General features: G+C 52.6%; 1 protein-coding gene across 5 annotated transcripts in view; it reads right to left on the reverse strand.

Annotated features, from left to right (window-relative positions):
* NRG2 (neuregulin 2) overlaps positions 1 to 24,849 on the reverse strand; it is a 199,170-nt gene that overhangs the window by 17,626 nt on the left and 156,695 nt on the right. For all 5 annotated transcript variants that reach the window (XM_066272678.1, XM_066272676.1, XM_066272677.1 and 2 more), the window contains exons 2-4: positions 17,787 to 17,958; positions 11,526 to 11,644; positions 4,504 to 4,624 (exon numbers count right to left, since the gene is read on the reverse strand). In XM_066272678.1, the coding sequence (XP_066128775.1) occupies positions 4,504 to 4,624; positions 11,526 to 11,644; positions 17,787 to 17,958 (412 nt within the window). The remainder of the gene's footprint in view (positions 1 to 4,503; positions 4,625 to 11,525; positions 11,645 to 17,786; positions 17,959 to 24,849) is intronic.

The raw sequence follows: 24,849 nt of genomic DNA on the forward strand, positions 1-24,849 counted from the left end.
CAGGGCTAGACTAATCCTATCCGCTACTCAGAGATGGGTCTATGCTGCCTCTGCCTCTTCCTCCTTAGGAAATTAGGCCAGTCCATCACCAGTGTCCCCTCAATAACAGGTCATTGTTCAACATCAATCAAGAGGAGAGTGTACTCTACCTCTGAGCAGTTTAGTGTGTACAAACAATCAGTAGCCTCTTAAGCTTATAGGAAATGGTGGCCATTGGCTGTGATAGACACTCAGGAAAACCCTGTGGCCCGCAATCTAGCCTGGAGGATTGGCAGTGGTCAGTGAGCAGGTAGCTGGAGTCTCTCTGGGCCTTGACATTGTCTCCCTCGGAGGAGGCAGGAGACTGGTCCCCACAGTGGTGGCAGTGTGTGTGCAGGTAGGCCTCGCCAGTGTGTGGTGGTGGGCGGCTGGGAAGTGTGTCTGGAGATAGTGGGAGGGGGGCTACAAGTGAAACTGATGCACATTCATCCTGTTGAACAGGGTGGCTCAGAGGAGCTGGCTGCCACCTTGTCAGCCCATCCGTCTTTGATCCCTGGCCCTCATCCTCAATTGTCCCAGCCCAGGAAAATGGAGGTCTTGGCTAAGGCTACGGCTTCCCAACCAGCTCCAGTCAGGCTCAGCTCATCTTCCTCAGCTCTCAGAAACTGATGTCCACTTGGGAGGCAGACGGAAAGGGGAGAAGTGATATTTCAAGCAGCAGCACCCTTGGAGGTGGAGGATAAAGACCCAGAAACTTGCCAAAATGACTTTTGGAATCCACAAAGGAACAAGAAAGAGAGAGGTTTGACTGTGTCCAATATCTGAGATTAGTCTGGCTTTGGAGACAGGGAAAACCTGTGTGTGTGTGTGTGTGTGTGTGTGTGTGTGTGTGTGTTAGAGAGAATGGGGCGTGTAGGGGCAGGGGCAGGAGGAAACAAAGGGGATCTTATTCCCAATGCTGACAGTCAGGAATGTTGTCCCATGGCTCTTGGAGCAATGATAATTAAGTACATCCCTGTGTCCCTGATCCCACACCCAGCCTGAACTAACCCAACTGTACCCTCATATCTTTAGTGGCCACTGAGCAGCACAACTCAAGGCGGTGCCGTGGACATCGTCTACAACACAAACTTGCCTCTGGAGTTGTGCGACATGGTCCTCGTCTTCCTGCCCTGGGAAAGTGTGTGCCCCAGGGGCTGAACAAAAGAAAAGACAGTGGGGGGTGGGCACAGCGTAGGGTGGGGAGGAATGACACCCCATGCTGTTCTATGGGAACCAGCTCCTTCCAGGGGGCTCCTGGACACTCCTGTTCTCACCTTAGCCTTGCCTGTTGAGGATGAACCGCATCCAGGAGGCTGGGGTTTCCCTAGAGAAGGTTCTGGGGTTGGGCCTACAGCCTTTCTACTCTGTACCCAGGATGAGGTAACAGGGGACAGGCTACTTTAGCCTGTCACCCAGGAAGTGAGGGGGAATCTGAACTCAGTGTGAGTGACTGGCTGATAGTTCCCACTCAAACAGGATCTGACCTGGCATAGGAGCACAGGGGACAGATTAGAAGGAGTGGCAGGTAACAGTCTTCCCAGCTATGATGATGGGAAGGTCTATGCCCAGGGCTGGAGAAGAGCAGGGGTGAGAGGGGCAGAGAGGAGAGCCCACAGGCTGCATCTGGGGTGACAGCGAGGTTGGGACTTGCCTCCCCATTTTCCCAACCCACCTCCCGGGCCTCAGTTTCTCCTTCTGGAAGCCTGGGGATAATGCCATGTGTGCTGCCCTCACCCAGAGGAGGGGGAGGATGAAGGATGAGGCTGTGCCCCAGGCACTGGAGGGAGGGCAGGGTCTCTGGCCTCATGAGGGGTGGGGTGGCGATGTGAAGAGGATGAGCAGGCACATGGGTATGGGATGGGGAGTCACCTGAAAATGGGGTGGGGCAGAAGGAATGGGGGGATGAGCTGATGGGAAAGGGAGGCATGCTGCTGGTATGTGCACAGGGCTGGAAAGAGAGTCTTGTTCTGTCATCATCCCCTGAACCAGTCCCCAAGAGTCACGCACCAACCGTGCTCGACAAAGACACGAAGAGAAGAGGAGAAAGCAGCGAGAGGAAGTGCAGAGGCCCCGTCTGGCCCAGACAGGACACAGTCCCCTTGATTTGGACCCCCATTTTCAAATCCTCCTAAATTTTCTTTTTAAAAACAAAATTCAGTATCAGCGACACTGTTTCTTTTGGCTCTGAATTCCAGAAAAACAGGAGGGGCAGAGCGTGCCTGCTCTCCAACACTCCCTGCAGGGCTCTGAACCAATCAATACACAACAACAAGTGTCAGAAAACCAAGAAGGAAAACTGAGTTTTATAGAAACTGGAATGAAACTGACCAGTCTAGTTTCATTATCCAAGCTAAGCGGAAATGCAAAAAAATAAAAATAAAAAGTAAACAAACAGCACAAATGGTAAGACGTGAGTCCCATTTCCTGAATTCTCTCCTTTTCATTCCATTCAGGTGTCATCAGGAACCCCAAGAGGCCTACCCCCCCTTCCTCCCAGCTCACCCGCCCCCAGAATGGCCTCTGGGCTCTGCCCAGCCTCCCTCCCCCCCTGTCCTTCTCCAGCACAGCTCTGAGGACCTGCCTTCCTGACCGTAGTCCCCACCTGGGATGCCCCTCTCCCCTGAGGGCTCAGGGAGTCAGAGAAGTGGGTTCCAGGGTCGGCTGTGATGGGGTTCTGGGTACCAAGCTCAAGAGCTAAGCTGTGACCCCTTGGTTGTCCGGGGGAGAGGGGAAGCAGGACACTATCTTCACAATGGCCCAGGCTCCTGCCCTCTGTTCCTCTCAGGTGGAGCTGGGGGGGACCCAGACAGCCTTGGTGGCAGGGCCGTCAGGGAGCCCTCACTCTCTTTCCCACCCTAAACTCTCTAGTGCTGGAGTCTGGGCCCCCAGCCCTCCTCAGCCCCGGCACCTGTCCTGGTGGCTGAAACCTTCCCTGCCGTTGCTGGGTCCCTTCTTGGTTTCAGGGCCCAAGAGGCTAAGCAAGAGGAGAAGCCTGGAGTGTGCGTGTTGCGGGGAGCAGGTAGGGAGTACAGGCTGGGCCGTCTCTGTGAGGGGTACCAGAATGCTTTGTATGTCTTTCTATAGGTCTGTTCTAGAGAGCTCAGAGCATGCTCAAGGCTAGAATGTTCCCAGGGCCTAGAGGTGGAAGGAGGGAAAGGATGAAGGACTGAGTCTGGGCTGAGAACTTCCCTGGGGGGCCTGCTGCTGCTGGGACTGTCCCCTGAGGTTCAGGATGGGGGAGGCGGGAAGGGGATGGCAGCAGGTGAAGGATGGGACCGGGAGGAAGCTAGCGAAGGAGGCCAGCAGTACTGAGGGGTGAGTGTGAAGGAGCATAGCCTCTCCTTATCACTCTGTGTGATGGGTGGTCTTGAGAAGTCCCAGGCTAAGGTGGTAGTCAGGAGGGAGAGCAGGAGAGCCGAGGAGTGCTGAATCTGACCTTGTCTGGGGGGGAGGGCGAACGCCTCTCTGAATCTCTGTCAATGCTCTGGTGGCCTGTGCCCAGATGCCATGGGAATGGGGCAGCTTCGGCACCTTGCTAGGCCAGAGGCTTGGGTTGCCTTGAAAACCCAAAGTTAACTAGACCTCCCACCTGCTCCTCCTCAGGATCCATCCAGAACCTGTGCTCCCTCACCAAGCGCCCCTCCTCTCCTCATTCCCCTACCAGAGAACCATTGAGGGGCCCTGTGGGCACAGCTGCCCAAAAGGTCTGGCTGGGCTTGAACAATCCTCGCTGATGCCCATGCCCCCACCTGCCCTGTCTGTAAGCGGAACAGGTGGATCTAAGCTCCTGGGAGGCCCTACTGGGACAGCCTTGCCTGGCTGGACAGTAGGCTCTGACACTTGGGGAGGCAGAGAGGCTCCAATTTGAGTTTTTCTTCAACTCTGACCTCCCCCATTGGGTCACACCCAGAGTGGTGTCCCCACTGGAGCTCCTTCACCTGTAGAGAGGGGCTGGGGACTGAAGTAGCACAGGCAGCACCCAGGGCATATCTGGAGACTGGGACCTGCCAGGCAAGGAGAGAGCACTGGGGGCAGAGCCTTCCTCTCCCCTCAAGGCTTCAGGAGCAGACCCTCAGCTACCAAGGGACTCATGCTCTGCCTGACCCTGCCGGGCTCCTCACTGTTGGGGCAGTCACACCTTGGGAAATGTTCGTAACAATTTGGAGAGCTGCTGAGAGATGGGGAGGGGAAGAGAGAGAGAGAGAACCAACCCAATGCCCAGGTCATAGAATGGCTTCCCCATCTCCCAAAAGGTGTTGGAGAAAGGGTGGACATCAGGAGATCGGGGGAGGGGGGCTGGGAAACTGGGACCGCAGAAGCCCTGAGCCCTTTACAGCTTACATCTGTCAGTATTCTAGAAAGTGGGGCACAGCTCCCTGTCTATGTCCCTCAGAGACCCCTTTTCCTAGAGCCCCCCCCAATTCTGCCCCAGCCTCTCTCACCCTGCTTTTGCCCCCACACCCGCCCCCACTGGTCACTTACTTGCAGGAGAGCTGGTTGATGCCCTCGATGTAGTAGCAGACACCTCCATTGACACAATAGGACTTGGCTGTCTCGTTGCACTTCCGGGCGTGCCCCGACCAGGATGACAGAGTGGTGCTCACTGGAGGTGTGAGAGACATGTACCAGTGACCCACTGAGCCCACCTCTGGGCCCCAGGAACCACCTCTTTTATGGTGCTTCACTGCTGATCTCAAAGCTTGAAGCTCAGATACTGCAGGGATGGCTGGGCAGGGACGGTTGGGCCCTCTCAGTCACCGACAAGGCAAAGGGGAGGTCACTGTGAGCTCTGACCATCTGCCCAGCACCACCCTGGGCCCCTGCTCTGGGCAGACCTCCAAAGGCCAGGAAGGTTTTCCATTTGGGGGGATGGTGAGAGGTTAGCAAAAATTGTTCCCTGTACTGGAATGAGGCCCACCTCTGCCCCCTCCTGTCTGCCTTCCTGGGGCTCCCCAGCAGGCAGATGAGACACCACATCTTCTGTGGGGAACAAAGTCATAGGGAGGGGACATCACAGCCGTTTGCACTGCTTGGGCCCCTACAGTGGCTAGAAGGAAGCTACACTTTGGGGGGAAGGGCACCACTTGGACACCGTCCTTGTCTAAGACCTAAGGAGATGTGGGGAGAACACTAGCTTTCATTTCTTCTCCCTTTGTTGGGGGGGGGGGAGGGACAGGCCTCCCAGGAATGCTGTGAAGGCCACCAGGCCCATCTCCATAAGCATCCAGGGTCTTCTTGGCGTCTGCCCTCCCAGGTGGCCCCTCCATCCCCACCTAGTTAGCTGATGTCTCTGGAGGAAGCTCTGGGCCTCGGAGAGCACAGGCTATAAACCCTGGGCTTCGGGTTGCTGGAGAGGAGACAGGCTGGAGAGAGGGCTGGGAGACAGCTGGGATGTGAGCACTAGGTGAGAGCAAGTCTAGGATGAAAGGCTGTTAACCCAGACTGCGTACACCAGGGGTCCCCAAACTGCGGCCCCCTCAGGCCATTTATCCGGCCCCCACCGCACTTCCAGAAGGGGCACCTCTTTCATTGGTGGTCAGTGAGAGGAGCACATTGACCATCTCATTAGCCAAAAGCAGGCCCATAGTTCCCATTGAAATACTGGTCAGTTTGTTGATTTAAATTTACTTGTTCTTTATTTTAAATATTGTATTTGTTCCCGTTTTGTTTTTTTACTTTATTTATTCTTTTTTTTTTTTTTTTAGAGAGGAGAGAGAGAGAGAGAGAGAGAGAGGAGAGACAGAGAGAAGGGGGGAGGAGCTGGAAGCATCAACTCCCATATGTGCCTTGACCAGGCAAACCCAGGGTTTTGAACCGGCGACCTCAGCATTTCCAGGTCAACGCTTTATCCACTGCGCCACCACAGGTCAGGCTTTTTACTTTAAAATAAGATATGTGCAGTGTGCATAGGGATTTGTTCATAGCTTTTTTATAGTTCGGCCCTCCAACGGTCTGAGGGACAGTGAACTGGCCCCCTGTGTAAAAAGTTTGGGGACCTCTGGCGTACACGATTGATAGGCTTCATTTGATAAATGAAAATTAACTAAAGTTCTGCTTCCCCATAGGATGGCATCCAGAAAGCTGGTTTCAAGTGAAAATTCTTACCTCAAATGTCAGTTCTCATCTGTAAGCTAACCCCTAGCTGTGCCTCCAGGTTGGGCAGCCTCTGTGCCGGTAAGGACTCACTCTCACCCAGCAGCGAACTCCTGGCTGAGAGGAACCATCCTACCTTGGCCAGTCCTGTCTCCTCAGGGGTATTGAGTGTCTATCACCTCCTTTAGTAATGGGGGCCGGTAGGAGGAGGAGGAGGACGAGGAGGAGGAGGACGTGGAGGGCAGGCGCTCGGCGCCCTCAGTGTTTAGACGTGCAGGGAGACAGATGGAGCGTGAGACTGGGAGTGTATACACAGCTTCGCCTCTGTATATGTCTGAGGAGCTCACTGATAAAACCCAGCGGGCAGGGCCAGCTCCCACCTTCCCCTCCACATTGTGCCTGCTCCTGGTCTGGCATCCTGAGCCCCACCCCTGCTGAGGGCTCCAGCCCATGTTCAACTCCACGCCCATCTGGGACCCATATGCTGGCTGGAGAGGAGGCTTCCTAACGGTCTCTGCCCCACTTCTGGGTCAGTGAGACCCAGGCAACTAAGAAAGGGACAGAGAAGAGAAACAGCTGAGGTGTGACCATGCCTTTGAGTTTTAAAATCCCATTGCCAAAATGACACCAGAGGTTGTCCTGCCCTTTGGTTCCACTGCCAAGGGGGAGTGAGGAAAGAGAGCAGGGAAATGCCTGTCCAGAGTCACAGTGTGTGCTGCGACAAGGCTTCGGAACCTTGATGCCTGGCTGAGCATTCATGCTTGCGTCCAGTCCCTTGTGGAAGGACACATCAGCACCAAGGTCTGACATAGGCACATGAGTACAAACCAGATGTGGACCACAGGCCTGGGTCCTCCTGTGGGTCTTGGCTAAGCCAGAGAGATCTTGTCCTGGACCTGCCTGGCCCAGTGTGACTCCCACTATAGTCATGGTGGCAGAGTCTGCCCATTGCTACGCTGAGTGAGCAGCAGACATCAGTGAGGATGGTGGCAGGGACCATAACTGCACGCTTGGGTCTGTCCACATGCATGTCTAGGCTCATCAAGGCCTTAGCAGGCAGAAGACAACTCCTGAAGGAAGACTGGGTCCCAGCTGGGATGCACTGGCCTGGGCTGCCAGAACTGTGTTATTATGGGACTAGTCTGGGGATCTAGAAAGGCAAAAAGGGAGGCCAAAGGGGGGAGCCAGTCTCAGAGGGTGTGAAAGGAAGGGACATAGGCCATTCTATCTCAGTAAGAAGTACCTTGAGGCCACCCCCTATAATGGCAGGGCCTTCCCGGGTCATCACAGTGCAGCTCTGCTGGTGGGAAGGCTCATGACAGGGAGATTTCCACACCAAAGATGTGCATTCATGCCACCCTAGCACACATGGGCTCTCAAGGCAACACATCTACACTCCCTCATCAGCGGATGTGAATTTCTTCCCTGTGTGCTCCTGGGTTTGGGGAAGTGAAGATGACACAGGGACTCCAAGCTGCGGAGTCTGGCTACTCTCTTGATGATCCCACTGGGATGGCTCCCAGCCGTGCCAAACTCAGCTGCCAGTCATCTGTCCAGCCGGTGACTGCATGGCACAAACCTAAGACCTAGAGGGTATCTTTGATTCGCTTCTTCCTTTGTTTCCCCAGCCGTCTCTCACCAAGGGCTGCCTTTCTAATGCCTCACCAGGCTCCATCTCTGTCCCAAGCCTGCCTCCCCAGCCCTGGTTGCCATGGTGTCTTTTGTGCATGACCACAATAGCCAGAAGCCTCACCAGGGCTTCCATGGCCTGCCCTCCAGGTGAAACCAGGCCCAGCCTGGCACCTTGGGACTGGTACAGCCACCCTGGGCATTCCCAGGGTCTCTTTACCAGGGGATGAAGCAGCTGGTTTCTCCAACTCAGAAGTGGGTTGGACCAAGCAGGTTGTTTTGCTAAAAGCACCACAGACTTCTTGCCTATTCCTCCTCATCCCAGCCAACTCAGGATGTCTTCTTGTGAGCTGGCAGAGCTGTGACTGCAAGAAGGTGCACTGTGACTGGGGAAGGAACATCGAGTCCACCGGAACAGAGCTACAGGAGGCAAAGAGCCACCACAGTGTCCCTTGAGCAGCCACTGCTCCTTGCCAGCTTTCCCATGCCATCTTCTGGCCTCCCCACCCCAGTAGCCCTGCCTTCCCTGGGGCCCAGGCGGGCCAAACCAACCCACCTTGGGATGAGTCAGAGGAGGGCAGGCACAGATGCCTGCTGCCTGCCCTCCACCCCATCTCTAGGGTGTGGTTGCAGCAGATTTTCTGGGTTCCCTGGGAAAACAGGGAGCCTGGGCATGATATCTGGGAAAACATTCCCAGCAGGCGCCTCTGGTCCCCTTCAGTGGCCCTGGTCAGCTACCCTCATCAAGGCAGGATCTTGCCTGCCACGGACTGAATAGGCGAACAGAAGAGGTGTGGTGAGGTGTGAGGTGGTGTGTGTGTGTGTGTGTGTGTGGCGATGGTCACTAGGTGTACCGATGTCAGCCTCAACATCAAACTTAGAATCACAGAGGATTCTCCATGAGCAAGGAGGCGGGGGCTCAGAGATCATGCAGCTGAGCCTCAGATGGGAAAACTCAAGACTAAGGAGGTGGAGTAACTCCTCCTGGGCTGCACCTCAGAGCTGGGATGAGAGGCAAGCTCTGGATTCCTTCCACCACCCTGCCCTGCTGCTCTCCAGCCAGGCTGAAGGGACAACAATAAGGAGCCACATGGGAAGTCCTCGGGGCCCAGCCTAAAGCTCTCTGTCTGGTTCTTTAACTCATTAGGTCACGGGCTGCTGAGGGCTGATAGGAGCCAGTGTGTGGGGTGAGTTGTGGCTTATCGGAGGGATCTCACAAGTCCCCAGCCTTAGGCCCCAAGACCTATGCTGGAAAGAGGGCACACCTGCACACCTGTGGTTCTCTGCTCCTCCTCTGCTTACAGCACACCTCTGAGGAAGTGCCTTCCGCTTCCCCCCCTAGTTCTGGCAGGCCACACTCAGAGTGCTGTGACTCTCAATACCCCCTCTGCACACTCACAGGCCTGGCGATGGTGGCACCTCATGTCCCTGAGCACAGTGGCCAGGTCGAATGGGGGCTTCACCTGAGCAGGAGCAGTCGGAACCCACCTTGTGGTTGTATGAATAGGCACAGAGACAGCTCTCCCTTTTCCCTGGCGAGCTGGGATGGTGCAAACCCGGGACTGTCTGTGGCCATGACCTCCTCTTCCCAATCCATCCCCCAAACATGGGAGGAGCCCATTTGCCAGTAGGAGAAGATGAGGCCAGCACACAGTGGGAGAGAGCATCCTGACCCCTGCTCTGAGTTGTCACATCTGGGGTCAGTTTTACCTCTGGGCATCTCAGTTTTATAAACTAGTAAGTTCCTTCTGTAGGTAGTGTTAAGTTGGGTTCTTGTCAGTTCTAACCAAGAAAGTCTTGAATAATGAAGTAGGACACTCAAACCCTCAAGTAGACCTGCGTGCTGGCCCCCCCCCCCCCCCCGTGGGCCCATATTCCCAGGCTTGGGACAGGTAGGAAGGAGGAGGGGCTCAGGTACCCCCACTACAACCATGCCCAGGATGGGGCATATGGGAGACAGTTCGAGGCCTTGGGTCAGGTTCTAAGTCCTTTTATATAATATAATATTTTCCAGGTGCCTGCATGAACCAGACACTGTGCTAGGCCCAGAGGCCCCACACCGCCCCTTGGAGTGCATGGCCTCAGTGTTTGTCAAATACTTTTATTCTGCAAGCTCTATAATTAGAGAGCTGTTTGACTCGGGGCAGATATTTAACCTCTCTGAGCTTCAGTCTCATAATTTATAAAATGTATCATGGTCTTGAGTAGGGCTCAAGAAACAATGGGGAGCCCAGCACAGAGCACACGCTCAGTAATTGTAGCTGTGACTGAAACCCCTGGGGAGAAGCATCATCCCGCTCTCCCCACTTCTGGCTCACAGTTCCACTGGGGAGGTCACACCCACGGGGAAAGCTCAGTATGGGAGCTGAAGAACCATCAAAGCCTAGAATTCAAGAAATACACAAGATCAGGGTTGGCCAAAAAGTGGCCCAGGTGTGGGGCTCGGACTGGAAGTGGTCAGGGAGGAAGGCTGCTTGGGAGAGGTGACATGGAAGGAGTAATAATGATGGGAGGCAAGGGACAGGCTGCAGTTAGGATCGGGAAGATCATTTACACCTTGAAAGCTGGGCTGTGAGACAGTCTGTTCTGTGGCCCCGGGTGTGTGTGTGTGTGTGTGTGTGCATGACTGGATGAAAGTGTCCTCAGAGGCCTCTGCCCTGATTCAGGTGATCAGGGATAAAACCTGGGCCAAGGTTGTTCCCGAGGTGGGGCTGGAATGGAAAGGACAGGTGTGAGGGAGATTCAGAAAGAAGCCCGCCCAGGATCTGTGAGACCCTGGCCGGGGAGACGAAGAAACATGAGGGGCAGGGAGAGCAGGGGTCCCTTACGTTACAGGACAGACTGGGTCTATGCCAGGTTTCCTCTGAGGTTGGGGCCCTGGGCAGCAATGCTGCAAGTTTTCTATAGCCCAGGCTGGGTTAGAGAGTGCTGCTAGGCTATATGGTAGTAATACAGATGGACAAGGACAGATAGGATTAGATTCTGTGACAGGGGCAGGACTGGGAAGAGAACCCAAATAACCTGGGAGCTAAATGGGATGCTAGGTCTGGGGGCATCAGGAGGAGGGAAAAGTTCTGTGGGGTGTGCTAGCGTAGAGGGGTACGGCCTGAGGATGCCCCCCAGTTGAGGGAAGCAACCAGGGCCACAGAGGACAGCTCAGCAGGAGAAAGCCTCCACGGTCAAGCTGGAGAGAGGATGCTAAGCATGCTTTGAGCTGATGACCTCATATGTTTTCAAGGGAGAGGATGACATGCGGGGAAGGGGCAGCCATCCCTGAACAGAGGCTGTCCCTGGGGCCAAGACGCCCGAGCCTCCCACCATGGCCCCTCCCATGATGGCTCCTCCCATCATGGCCCAGTGCAGAGGGCTTGCCAGCACTCAGATGCCCAGCAAAGCAACAGGCAGGAGGCAGGCAGTTCACACACACACATCCTGGGCCTGCCTCTCCCCAGAGCCCGGTCCTGGCAGCCCAGTCTCCCATAATTGCCTTCTAAAAATATCCTTCCCCCACCCCCACCTCTTGGTTTCAAAATATTTAGTTTTTAGGGTATTTAAAATGAGAGCTGGCAGCTCTTCCAGGCCCAGATAACAAAGCTAAACATTTATGCTTCAACTGCATTTCTCTGAATTGCCCAGATCTCGGGGCTTGATATGGCAGCAGCAGGAGGGAGGGCAGTCAAGTGCAAGACGGATCATGTGCCGGCCTCCCCAGGGCTGGGGGGCAACTAGCCCACCCCACCAAACCCCTATAGGACCCCTCCCTGTGTTGAGGGACTACCTACCGCTGTTGACGGAGAGCCGACCTCGGACTGTGTCCTTCCCCAGGATATTCTCAGCCTCGCAGACGTACTCCCCTGCGTCCTCCACCTTCACCTTGTTGAACTGTAGTCGTGAGTTCTTTCTGGTTAGGGAGGAAATAAGAGAGGGAGAGGCATGAGCCAGGGCCCAGGCTGCCTGTGGCTCCCCAGCGGTCACCCAGAGGTCACCTCACCCTGCAGAGCCACAGTGGCTGTGCAGTGTGGATGGGAAGTAGAGTCTGGGTCTGGGTGGAACACTGAGTCCCTGCAGCTGGAAGGAGACCTGGGCACTCAGGGGAACACAGGGCAGGGCTAGTGGCTATCACACATTCTAAATCTGTGACTTTCCACATCCATGTTTTCGGGGCTGGTCCTTATTTGAAGCAATTTTTCTAAGCAAGGAAAGTGGGGTCCCTTAGGAAGTCACATGGCTACCTCTCTTCTCTTCTTTCAGTGTCCCTCCCCCAGTCCCAGTGTTCTTCCCCTAATGTGAACAGGTCAGCCTCTGGCTCACCCACTACCTCAGCCTTCCCTTAGAAGTGGCAGCCTGTCACCCTATATGCGACGCTTATTCCCAGATACCTGGGGGCGGGCACAGGGACTGTTCTAAGTCTAACAGGTTCCCATGGCAATTGTGCCCAGCCTCCCAATTCTAACCTGTGGCTCTCCCCTAACTTCACATTAGCCCTGTCAGTGAGGGGCACTCTGGCCCCTCCAAGGGTCTTTCGCTTCATTCATTCATTCATTCATTCATTCATTCATTCATTCATTCAGTGTTTACTGAGTGCCTTCTGAGTGTCAGTAGCTTGGACAGCTTAGGGAACAAAGAGATCCTATCCTCGTGGCCTGGCTTGACCCTCATGGCTAATCTGGAGGTGGGCTAGACAGCACAGATGAAAAAAACTGAATGCTAGCGGGGCATCTGGCAAAGAAAAGGCCGAGATGGACAAGGAACTGGAGTTGGTGAGGACATGGACTATCTCCTACAGCGAGACCCTGGGGCGAGCCCCTCTCTGGAGGAGTCTGCACCTAGCCCCTGTAGGTTGAGAGATGTGGGCCAGGCCTGGGCAGGGACTCCAGTGCTGTGTGTGACTCCAGGGCACCTAGCCCTGGTTCTCCTTCTTTCTGAAGACCCTGCCAAACCTCTCCTTTTTTCCAAGAGCCTCTCTGCACCTGCTCCAGGGTGCCTGGGTTCTGCAGGGTCCGTTCACACCGCCCACCGCTTGCTCTGCCCCAGTGTTCTCTAGGGGCTGGTCAGAGCTCTGGATAAAGCCTGGGACTCCAGCCTGGCCCCCAGGGGGAAGCAAGAAGTAGCATGAAAATTTCTTTCTGTGATGTAATCTCCTCTTTTTAGTCCCAATTAAAACACCGGATTTCCAGAATATGTGTAGTGGGCTGGAGGGGTGGTGGAACAGGAGGTGTGGTAGCACAGCTGCCACTGCCCTGGGCCCAGGAGTTGAGGACAGAGCCAGAAAGGCGATAAGGGAAGGAGGATTGGGCAGGGGGTGAGCAGAAAGGCTGGGCTGGGGGGAGGAATCAGCTAACTGACCCATATCTCTACTGGGCTATGCTATGGGCACCTGTCTCTTGGACCATTTCTGTCTCTGGGAGTGGGCCTCTCCTCAGACCTCCTCATTCCAAGGTCCTGCAAAGAAGGGTCCATGAGGTTGTCTAGTTGGTAGGCCCTGTTGCTATGGCAATATCCTTACTGGTGTTACCACAACAGCTGCCTGGCCCTCCCCACCCCCCATGCCAATTGTTTCCTGTTCAAGCCAGTCTGTGTCTCCTTGGCCTGGTGTCTGCCTACAAACCTCTTCTGTCAATTCAAGTTTGTTTTCTTCATTAAACAGAGACTTGGAGGCCCCTCTGGCTAAGACAGCATCTCTTTCCTGGTTTCAGCCTAATTAGATTCCACAAAGCCCAGATGTCTCAGGACCAGGCTTCTTTGTTTCCTGGCTATCAGATCTTTCCTGACACTAGAAAAGCAGAATCTGGGATAACCTGAGAGTCACAGGGTCAAAGTAAAACGAACCCAGAGCCAGAACTTTCCTGTCACCCACAGCTGAGTTTAAAGGACCTCCCCTTACACAACATCATATGTAGCAGGACAGGCAGAACTGGGCCCACAGTTACCTGGAGGGATAAAGGTTGAACTGGAAAGAAGGGCTTCCCACACAGGAGTGTGTGAGACCTGGGGAAAGAGGGACAGGGTTCAGGGAGGGTCCCTCCCGTTAGAGGAACCAGAAAGAGGCAAGGGGACAGAAATGACCCCACATGTACCAGCTGTGTGATGATCTTGCCTGTTCGAGGGATGTCCACCCCAGACTTGCTTAAGAGCCCCTGGGGTCAGAGGTGAAGGGTGAGGCTCACGGGTCTCCCTGGCCCTGAGGGAGCAGAGGGGGTGGGGACAGGATGGGGATGACATATTCTGTGTTCTCTTCTCCTTACTCCTGGCCGCCAGGATGAGGACTCTCTCCTACCTCCTGGCAGGCCTGGTGCCCCCTCGCCATGCTGACCCAGGCCTACTGTGATGGACGCCTCTCCCTTCCTTCCTCAGCCAGTGTTTTTCTGGCAGGGATGAGATCTGGGTGGCCACGTCGTCTCCCCGCACATTTCCCTCAGCACCTACCTCCCCTGCCTGCCCGAGGGGCCTGTTCCAGCCTGCCCCTCATAAATAAGGGAACACCCGGTTTTGCAGGGGAGGGCTCTGTGCCCAGGGCTTGGGGGGCCAGTTTTCTCCTGGCACAGGAAGGCTCGGGTGAGACCCCCTCATGTGGTGGCCAGCACTTGCCAGGGAGGTAGTCACTGCAAGGCCAAGAGCAATATCGAGACAGAGTGGCTGGGGCAGGGGAGTGTGAGGGGGGCCAGAGAGCGAGCTGCAGTGAGGGCAGAAGGAAAGGGATGACACCGGAGAGGAGAACCCTGCCCCGCGCTGTCCCCGCCCCCACGCCAGGTAGTGTGTGTGTGTGTGTGTGGAGGTGGCAGCCCTTTCTGGGCCACCATGCAGGAATCAGAAGTTCCCCAGCATGGCCCACTCCTCCACTACATCCACTCCCTGCTGGGACTCAGGGGCAGGACGGGTGGGTCAAGGAAGTTTCAGAAAGGCAGCAGATAGGATGGAGTCCTGATAGGAAGGGGACAGGGCCACACTTCAGGCTCTTAGGGGTCCCTAACACCCAGGAAAAGACCTGACTAGTCCCTATTTCTGGAATGATTGACCTATTTGTCAGATGAAGCTGAGACTTGACCAGGATGCTGTAGTACTCAAAGGCTAGATCAACCCAAAGGGCAACCTGCCCAATTCCAGTGTCACCCTGTACCCAAGGGAGGAGAGCTAGTCCCAAGGTTCTCATTAATGCAACACTGAACTAGATCTCCCCTGCCAGGCCATGTAGGGGAGAAGGTGTGTGTGTGAGGCTCTCTCAAGCTGGGAAGAGAGGCAGTCCCCCACCCCAACAATGCAACGGAACTGTGTTAAAGGCATCATGACAGGAGATAATGACAGTTGCCCGGAGGGCTCAGGAAGGTGTCCCAGAATATGACATTTAAGCTGGGCCTGGGAGAACTTTTCCAGGGACAGTGTGTGTGTGTGTGTGTGTGTGTGTGTGTGTGTGGCTGCTGCCAGCAGAGGGAACATCCTGGGCCCAAGTCCAGGGTCATGAAAGGAAAGAGCAGCGATCTGGAGCACTGAGGTGCTGGGGAACAGCAGGGTAGTGACTTAGAGGCCAGGAAGAGAAGAGTCGGAAGGGCCCCAAGGCCTGGGCTGTACCTGGCACACAGCAGGCTCTCAAGATCTGTCAAGTAAATGAATGAGAGATCGGATATGTGCCCATGTTAGAAAGATCATCATCCCCTGTCAGAGTCATGAGAGTCGGTGACGCTGTAAACTTCTAGAATTGCAAGCAAAACTGGGTGAATGAGACACATTTTTTTTCTGAAGAAAGGGGGTGGCGGCCTTTACCTAGATTCTACAGTAGCAGCTAGACTAGAACCTCTACGAAGGCCAGGACCACATTAGTTCCATGCCCTGGTGTATCTCCAGCCCCTGGCAGAATGCCTGGCACACAACTGATGCTATGTTAGATACAGAAATGAATTCACAAAGGGGCCTATGGCCCAGAAAAGGTGGGGCCAGCCAAGAGTGGGACAATGGAGGAAAGGAGGCTAACAGCTGCGGGTAAGAAGCCTGTGGGGCAGGGAGAAGGGGCCTCCTTCCAGAGAAGCAGACCCAGCTGGAGGGGATAGCATGGGGCAGTGCTGAGCAGCAAGCAGGCTGGTTCTGCCAGGCTGAGAGGGCAGCACAAGTGAGGCAAGGCCAGGGGGGCAAGAGGGAGAGGCTAGACTGGGGCATTCTGGATCAGAGATACCTGTGGGGTATCTAGTGTTCAGCTGGTAGCATGGGTCTGAAACTCAAGTTTTTTTAAAAAGCCTTCACACTAGAGATGGAGGCTTGGAGTCATCAGATAAGAGAGGGTGCAATCACCCCCAGGTGGAGAGGGAGGGAGGAGGAGAGCGAAGGCCAAAAGACAGGAAGGTTCCAGCATTGACGGTGACCAGAGAGGGCAGTTAGAGGCTCAGGAGGAGCAGGAGGGCCGCAGGAGCAAAGGAGCAGGTGGCACCCATGCCACAGGGTCTGGAGGCGCAGGGCTAGGAAACGCGGAGGTCACTGGGTCTCTGAAGAGTCCCAGCCATGTATTTACAGGACAGACGCCAGCAGAGCCAAGAGGACTGGAGGACAAGGAGAGTGGAGTCTGTGGGCATGGCACTGACTCCATGTGGTGGTGGAGGGAAGCAGTGAGATGGGGAGAAGCTGGAGGAGGAAAAGGCACGGCCCTGGGGAGTTGCAGGGACGCGAGTGGAGACAAAGTAGAGACAAAGGCTGAAGTCACCAGAAAACGGGTTTTGTGGGAGGTGCAGGGGCTCCAAGGGAGTGTGTGCTCATGCGTGTGCAGGAGTATGTGGGTGAGTGTGAACGTGACACGAGGGTCAGGAACAGGGGATGAGGGTGGCCAAGCTGTGGACATGTTTCAGGGTAGTGAGGAGACAATGGAGCGTGCTGTTTCCTAACTGCTGTTGTTTTTCTGGAAGATGACCTCTCCCCTACTTCACTGAGACAACAGAAGTCAGGAGAGAGTGTCCTCCCTTGTCCTTCCAGGAAGAGAGGACAGATGCCTGTCCAGTCTTTTCTCTGGCGTGGAGCCAGTTTTGGCCAGGTCGTGGGAAGTGGTTGGTTGACCTCAGAAGGGGAGCTTGATGGGTTTCTTGCTAAACCTGTAGTTTGGAGACACACAAAGTCCCTCTGCCCAATTCCCTCAGGAAGCAGCATTCTTTCAGCCACACACCTTCGATCTAAACCAAACTCTTCATAAATTACTGTTTTCTGCTTGGACCATTTTCCAGGTGACCAGTTTTGCCTCTGCTCGCTGCTCTTGAAAGGATAGTCAGGAAACTGGAAGTGCCTCTCAGACCCTTTCCCCCCACCCCTCTTTCCCAGATTTGGAGACTAGTGGCAGAATGTGCACCTCTGGGCCATATAGCAACCCAGGAGCGGCCCAGCCTGGGCATTCCATCTCTCTGTGTGAGGCAGGCTGGGGTCCTCTACAATCATCTTTGTTTGCATTTTGAGAGCATTGAGGAGGAAAACGAGAGCCGGGAAGAGAGTGGCTGTATGCTACTCCAGAGGGCTGGAGCACCTCAGCCAGAGGGAACTCCTGCTTGCCCTCAGGGCCAACAGAACAGAGATCAGGCGGAACCTCTATTTAGCAGGCAGCTGGGGGCCTCCCCTCTTGCTTGTCCTGCCTCCTAATAGCTCTCAGGGGTTGTGAGGTGTAGGAGAGAGATGAGAAGCTGCCCTTGGACTCCTGGTGTCCCTGGTGTCTGACGCCCCGCCTGGCCAACCCAACTCAGAAGAGAGGCCACCTTCCACAGCTGGAGGCACCAGAGCTTTTAATTTATTTCCCTGGAGCATTGACTCTAAGGTTTAAGACAATCCCCATATCACAGGGGGAAACTGTCTGAGACACAGGTGCCCCCAACACTAGTCAAAGCCATGTGCCCTTCCCCCTTTTCTAGCTCTCTGCCCAGTACAGCTTGCTGAGCTGGGAAACCATCTCATCACCACGCATGACTCCCAGATGCATGCTGCAATCCACAGGTGGATCTGAGGGCACAGCCCTGTGCTCTGCCAGCTCAGGCCCCTCCTTCTCGGGAGGAGAGATGCCAGGAGGTAGGATGGCCGCTGCTCACCTGCCATTGCCGTACTTGATGCGAATGTCGCGGCTGCGGTTGAGCTCCTTGCCATCCTTGAACCAGCGGTAGGAGGGCAGGGGGTTGCCCGCCACTGCCTCGCACTTGAGCGATTGCTTCTCCCCCACCTGTCCCGTCTGACTCTTCATCTTCTTCAGCTTGGGTCGGGTGGCTGTGGGGGTACAAGGCAGGGAGGTAAGCATGGTGGTGATGCGGCAGTGCCAAGCATGAGCCGCGGAGAAAGAACCACTGTCCTTGGGCTGGGCCTGGGGAGCTGGCCCTCCAGGTCTCATTTTCTAGTTCAACTTAACAAGCATTCACAGAGGGTCTGCAGTGATGTCAGCATGGCCACTGCCTATGGAGAGTTTCCTGCGTGCCTGGAATGGTACTGGGAGCTTTGCGTACATTATCTCATGAAAATAACCCCATGATTTCATTGCAATGATTAAACCCATTTATAGATAGGGAAACCGAGGCACAGAATGGTGAAGTCACTTCCTCAAAGTGATGGAACTGGGATTCAAACCCTCGTCTCCCAGAGTTCAGTCTCATGATCTGTCCCAGGTTGGGCCAGGGGACCCAGGCAGACCACAATGATGACATTCCTCCCCTCAGGGGAACTGTCAGCTGCACTGACATCACCTTACGGTTCATGGAGGCATTTGGTGCTGAAGCCTAGAGGGGCTGTCCCAACACAGGCTGAGGGAGGAGCCAACCCAGCCAAGAGCTAAAGGCTGGAGCTCGAAGGAGAAGGGAGGGAGAAGGCCAGGCCGAGTCCACCCTGTTATTTGGGAGAATCATGTTTATAGATACATACTCATTTTAATAGATAATATATTCAGATGATTCAAAATTCAAGAATGAAAAAGGTATATGGCTTAAAAAGACAAGTCTCTCTCTCTAACTTCTGACCTCAGCCACACAGTTGCCTTTCTAGAGGGCAACCAACCGATTTTTATCATTTCATTCTCTGTCCTTTCAAAGATCATTTGTGCATAGACAACACATACACACACACACACACATTTTAAAACAAAATGGAATCATTCCCAGTAACATACATATATAAAAAACCCTAGTATTCACACACACTTTTTTCTATAGCATCATTTGGCACAGTTGCATAATATTTCTGTACGAGTATATCACAATTTATGCGAGCAATTCCTATCATGGGGCATGTAGCATGTTTCCTCCCCCCCTCCCTCCCCTTTATAAACAAACCCAGAGGAACATCTGCAGCTTTTTCTAGTGCAGACATGATACATATATCCAATGCACACACCCAAGTGTACACTGCTGTACAGTTAATGTGGCTCTTGACTCAGACTGCTTGGGTTCAAATCCAGGCTTTGCTGCTTATTAGCTTTATGTCCTCAGGTCACTGACTTAATTATTTTGCACCATAGTTTCCTCCTATGGTAAAATAACAGGTGGTAACAGCTCCTACCTCATGAGATGATGGCTGTGAGGATTATATGAGATAATGTGCATAGAATCTGGCACACACACAGCATTTAGTAAAGGTTAGCTATTATTGTTATTATTATCTGCGATTATTTCCTAAGGCAATCTTCCTAAAAGTGGAATTGCTGTGTCAAAAAGGTTTGCAATCTCCCTCAGCTTTGTGGTTGCCAAATTACCTTCTAGAAGGGTTGCATCCATCTGTATTCCCACTGTGAATGGCAGGGCCTGTTTTTTCCACACCCTCACCAACAGGAGGTATTATCATGTATTTAATCTTGACAAATTAGCTAGGCAACAGATAATGTCTCTGTTGTTTTAATTTGCATTTATTTGATTCCTGGTGAGGCTGACCAATTTTCTTAAGTGTATTGGCCCATTGTGCTTCTTCTTCTTGAATTGTCTGCTCTTGTCCGTACTCTGTTTTTCTACTGGGTGCTCATCTTATTGATTTGTAAGAATTCTTTATACATATTAAGGCTCTGAAGCTTTTGCTACATTTCCCACCAATTACTTCTTATATTTTATATATACATAGGGCTATCCAGAAGTTTTCTGCTTATCAAGCTATCAGTCTGTTGGACTTTCTGGGACATAATTATTCTAAATGGGACTGAAGTCCTGCCTCCTTACCTTGCCCCTTACCTGCAGCCCCACCCTCCTTTATCTACTTGCTCCGGGGTCCCCAGTCACTGATTATCAATAGTTCTTAACCCTACATGCTAATAAGAATCATACGGAAAGCTTTAAAAATTACAATAAATGCCTAAGACATATCCTAGACATGGTGAAGCAGAACCTGTGAGAGTGAGCCCAAGCATGTGAGTTTAAAAAATAAATAAATAAATAAAACATACATATAGGAAAGTACACATATTGTAAGCATATCACTCATGACTAGTTAATAACTGAACACATCTTCACAGTGGCTTTGCTTAAAGTTGGGTTGACATCCAGGGGTCTAACCTCATGGTCAACTGGTGGTCTCCAACTAGTCTCCTTCCCCTTCTTGTGAACTAGGGACACAGAGAGCTCTTCTCAGGGTGAAGAGTATTGACCTTCATTGCAGTGGAGCCCTCTAATCACCCTTCCCCATGGACAACCTCCCTCTCAACAAGCCAGGGTGAGGGTGGGGGTGATACTTGGTGGGAACAAGTGGTAGTAGTCACTCTACTTCCTTGTTTTCTGACATGAGTCCTGGTGCAACATTATGCACTGAGCCTATGTCCACTGCTTAATCGTGGTGGTGATGGGGGTTGGGGGGCACAGTTACATAGAGATCGACCCCTGAAACAACAGGCATAACCCTGATTCAGAGGGCCTGGAACTGGGGGCTCCAAAGTCATCCCTTGCCACCAATGGTAAGCCCAAGACTGCATTTCAGGTCACAAGCAGCCCTCCCTCTCTATCTAGGGAGAAGCCCGTGTGACCCAATAGCCACTTCTTGATAGTGTATTCATTTCAGAACAGTCCCATCTAATTCACTTGTTCCTCATCCACTCATCCATCCATCTATCCATCCATCCATCCATCCTATTACATGCCATGCACTGTTCTGGGTCCTGAGAATATAGTTGTGAACAACAGAGTTAAGGTTCCTGCTCTCAGGGAGTCTGAACTTTAGTGAGGAGAGACAATGGGAAATAATCAGCAGGAACTATGAGGCAGTGATAAGCAGCTAGATAAAAGAGGCCTATGTGGCTGGAAGATTCTGGAAGGCAGGTGTGGTATAACAGGAGCCTGGAGAGTTTGCCCAGATGACTAACATGTGGCTATGTGAGCCAGGACAAGAAGTCTGGATTTGTCCTCTTTCCTCTTTTTTGGGATAACTTTTTATGTGCCTATTAGATAATTTAGAATTATTTATGTAGATCATATTATCTTCCTACTAGATAGCACTGTTCAAAAGGATGACAAAATAAAAATAGCCATATATTTGTATCATGTTGGGTTCTTTACAAAGAATATTCTTTTATGTCTTAACAGGTCCTCACAAGAACCAATTGAGATATAGTAATAACCCCATGTTCATGTTTTTGCTTTCTAAGGTTCCAGTTACCCACAATCCAAATACATGAAATAGAAAATTCCAGAAATGAACAATTCATTAAGTTTTAAACAGTGTGCCGTTCTGAGTAATATGATAAAATCTCACACTATCTGGCTCTGTCCTGCCAGGGACGTAACTCATTGCTTTGTCCAGTGTATTCACTGTGTATGCTCCCTGACTGTTAGTCTCTTAGTAGCTGCCTAGGTTATTAGATGGACTGGCTTGGTATCACACCTGCTGGTGTTAAAGTAACCTTTATTTTACTTAATAATGGCCCCAAAGCCATTCACATAACTTTTATTACAGTATATTATTATAATTGTTCTATTTTATTAGTTATTGTTGTTACTCTCATACTGTGCCTAATTTATAAATTAAACTTTATCATGGGTGTATGTATAGGAAAAACCAGCACATAGAGGGTTCAGTACTATCTGGAGTTTCAGGCATCTATGGGGGTCTTGGAACTTATCACGCAAGGATAATGGGGGACTACTATACTAAAAGCCATGTCTCTACTAGTTCTGGGCCCTGCTCATAGAAATCTTAGTGCACAGTTCTTTAAAAGCCAAGGATGTGTATTTTGAAAGGACATAGGACCCTGAAAAAAGGCTTTTTTTTTTTTGTTTCAAGCAAGTCCCTGGCGGCAAGGGGCAGCAACTCAGGTGGCAGGAAAGACACGAACACCCACCAGGTGGCACCCTGAACAATGCCCAGAGGACCTCTGCAACCTCACTTCTGGGCCCAATGCTTTCTATGGTGAGGAGTATGGACAACCTCCCCAAGATGGCCCTGGATTTGCTTTGCAGATGTGACGGAAAAACATCAAAGGCTTACAAGTCAGGAAATGACTTGATCTTACTTTTTGCATTGTAAGCTCATTATTATACTGAGCATCATGCTTCTCCCTCTGCGCTTCCAGCCACTGAGTCCAACACTAGCCCTTGGGGACACCTTGACAAAGCTAAGAGGTTATTCACACAGCAGACCTTTGAGATAGTGTTTATTAGACCAGCTCCAGCCATTACCTGGGCCCCTCTCTGATCTGGGTCCAGTATTGTCTGGGTCTCTTTGATGGCCCAAGGCCCAGAATGCAATGCTAGTAAGAAAACCACTGTATCATGTCCCCTGAGCCTCTTGAGGCCAAAGCTGAACCAAGCAGAGAGAGGAGAAGGCTTCCTGGATAAATGAGGTCTGTCAGGACAACAGCTAAAGCAATGTGCCGGGCACGCACCCCCCCCCCAGTCAATAGATGTGCAGCCACTGAGTGCTTGCTATGTGCCAGGTTCTGTGTTTCTTCCCAGACAGAAATGACTAACCATCCACAGGGTAGCCACTTCTGCCCCATGAGGAGTTGAGCTTGTCCCCTTCTGCTATTGTTTTATTACATAAGAAATACATTTCTGTTGTGAAAAATTATATAATACAAGGAAAAAGAAAAACACATTTAAATTCACTCAATTATCACCAAAGAGAAAACCACTGGCAACATTTGCATGTATCTCCTTCAAGATTTTCCTCTCTAAAGTGTTTTGTATTTTTTTTTTTCACTAAATATATTGTAAAACATTTTTGCACATCTAGAAATACAGATCTAAATCATCTTAATGGCTGCATAATATTCCATTGTTCAGATCATTTTGTCAGGCTGTTTTGACATTCTGCCAATATCAACAAGACTGCAATAGATTTCTCTATAAACTCAGTTTTGTAGCCAAAGGGGAGAATCAGGGTCCTGAGAGTCTGTGCACATTTCCCCGCACAGAGGGGGCTCTCAAAGGCCCAGTACCCAGGAGAGCGACAGAGGAGAGGCATCAGAGAGAAGTGTGAAAAGAAGGTGAAAATTCCCACACTGTGCTCCCACAACTGTTACCAACACCCGGCTTCCCTGTGGCTGTTTCTTCCCCACATGTGAGGGGGTAGGTGGCAACTGATAGTCTAGACCAGCGGTTCTCAACCTGTGGGTCGCAACCCACATATACATATAATAAATATGTATTTTCCGATGGCTTTAGGCTACCCCTGTGTTTTGGTTGTTCGACCCTCGCTGGGGTCGCGACCCACAGGTTGAGAACCGCTGGTCTAGGTGGTCCCTTTGGTGTTGGGCAGCTCTCCTGTCACCTCCCTTAGTGTCTCCTCCTTAGCCCAAGCCCTCTCTGTTGAGGTCTCACACTCCTGGAGGTTATTTTGTCATTTCCTTTCTCTCCAGTACAGTGCCACCTGAGCAGCAGTATTAGGGTTCTCTGCAGGGGGGTCTGGAGTGTGGGATGTGGGAAGCTCTCTTTGGCCGTTTTATAACAAGAGGAAGGTCTCTCAAGGATGACCCTGGTCTCCACAAAAAGATTTTCCTTGAGGATGGGTCCCCTAAAATCTTAAGACACATCTCAGTAGCCATGAGTTGGGCCAAGGGGTATCTGGTGGCTTCTGCTCCCTCGTAGACTCTCTGGTCTCTATGTGTTTGACAGGAGTCCCCAGAAGGCACCTCATTATATGAAGATAACAGCAAGGCTGGCCAGGGCTGCTCCCTTTCCACATCCCAGCCACAAGGCCAGAAGATACAGCAGCAACCTCATTCCTTTTGGCAGTGGGCGGTGGGTGCGGAGCCTGCAGAGATCTGAGGGCAAGACAGACGCCCGGGACATGGCCAGGCAGCCCAGCCAGGGAGGACCTGGCTTGGCATGGCCTCCCTCCCGGCAACCAGGGGGCAGAGGCAGAGGACTCTTAAAAGGGTTAATGATTCTCATCTCATGACTAAGGCTGAGCAGTCCCCTTTGCAGGACAACACCTGGAGACAATGTGGCCAGCCCGAATGTCATCAAAGTCTCCCACCGTCCTGCTGCTGGTAGGCTGCGGGTCAGCTCCCTCCCTCCCCTTCTCCCACCCACAAAGGGACCTACAGGAGGTTAATTATAGACTCCAAGTTCAAATGAGAAAGGAAAAAACCCCCAACAACTAAAAACACAGCTGATTTAAGTGGGCAGAGGGCCTGCTCTGTGAAACGGGCAGTCACTTATCTTCCCATGGCCTGCAGAAGAGCTGTTTGACACTCACACGCCAGGCCTCCCAAAGGGAGTGGCCCCAGAGTTACATTTCCTTAGCCAACCAGGCCCAGTCTAGTACCTGGGCTTGCCTTGCCCTCTTCTCACACCCATCCAACAAATACTTCCTACAGCCCTATGATATGCTGGGTCCCTACCAGCCATCAGGGATATGACGCTGACCAGATAGCATGGCTCCTGTGCTCGGGTCAGGCTCCGTCCCCTGCTTAGGGCTACACTGAGACTGGCAGGGGCAGAGCTCTCAGAGGGCCACTTCCCTGCACCAGTGAAAGCCAGCCCAGACCTGACAGACTCTCAGCTCAGCAGGCAAGGTGCCTGGCTCCTCAGCTATAAGGTAGAGCAGAAGGCCCAGGGCTGGCCGGGATGGGGGTTGGGGGGGGGCTGACGCTGTTCCAGAGGGCAAGTGGAAAAGGGCAAGGGTGAAGGACGAGGAGACAAAACCTGGCAGCTCCAAGAACAACAGAAATGGCTTCTGCCTTAAAGCATCTTG

Source organism: Saccopteryx bilineata, chromosome 4 (genome assembly GCF_036850765.1).
Source record: "Saccopteryx bilineata isolate mSacBil1 chromosome 4, mSacBil1_pri_phased_curated, whole genome shotgun sequence".
NCBI classification, from domain to species: domain Eukaryota; kingdom Metazoa; phylum Chordata; class Mammalia; order Chiroptera; family Emballonuridae; genus Saccopteryx; species Saccopteryx bilineata.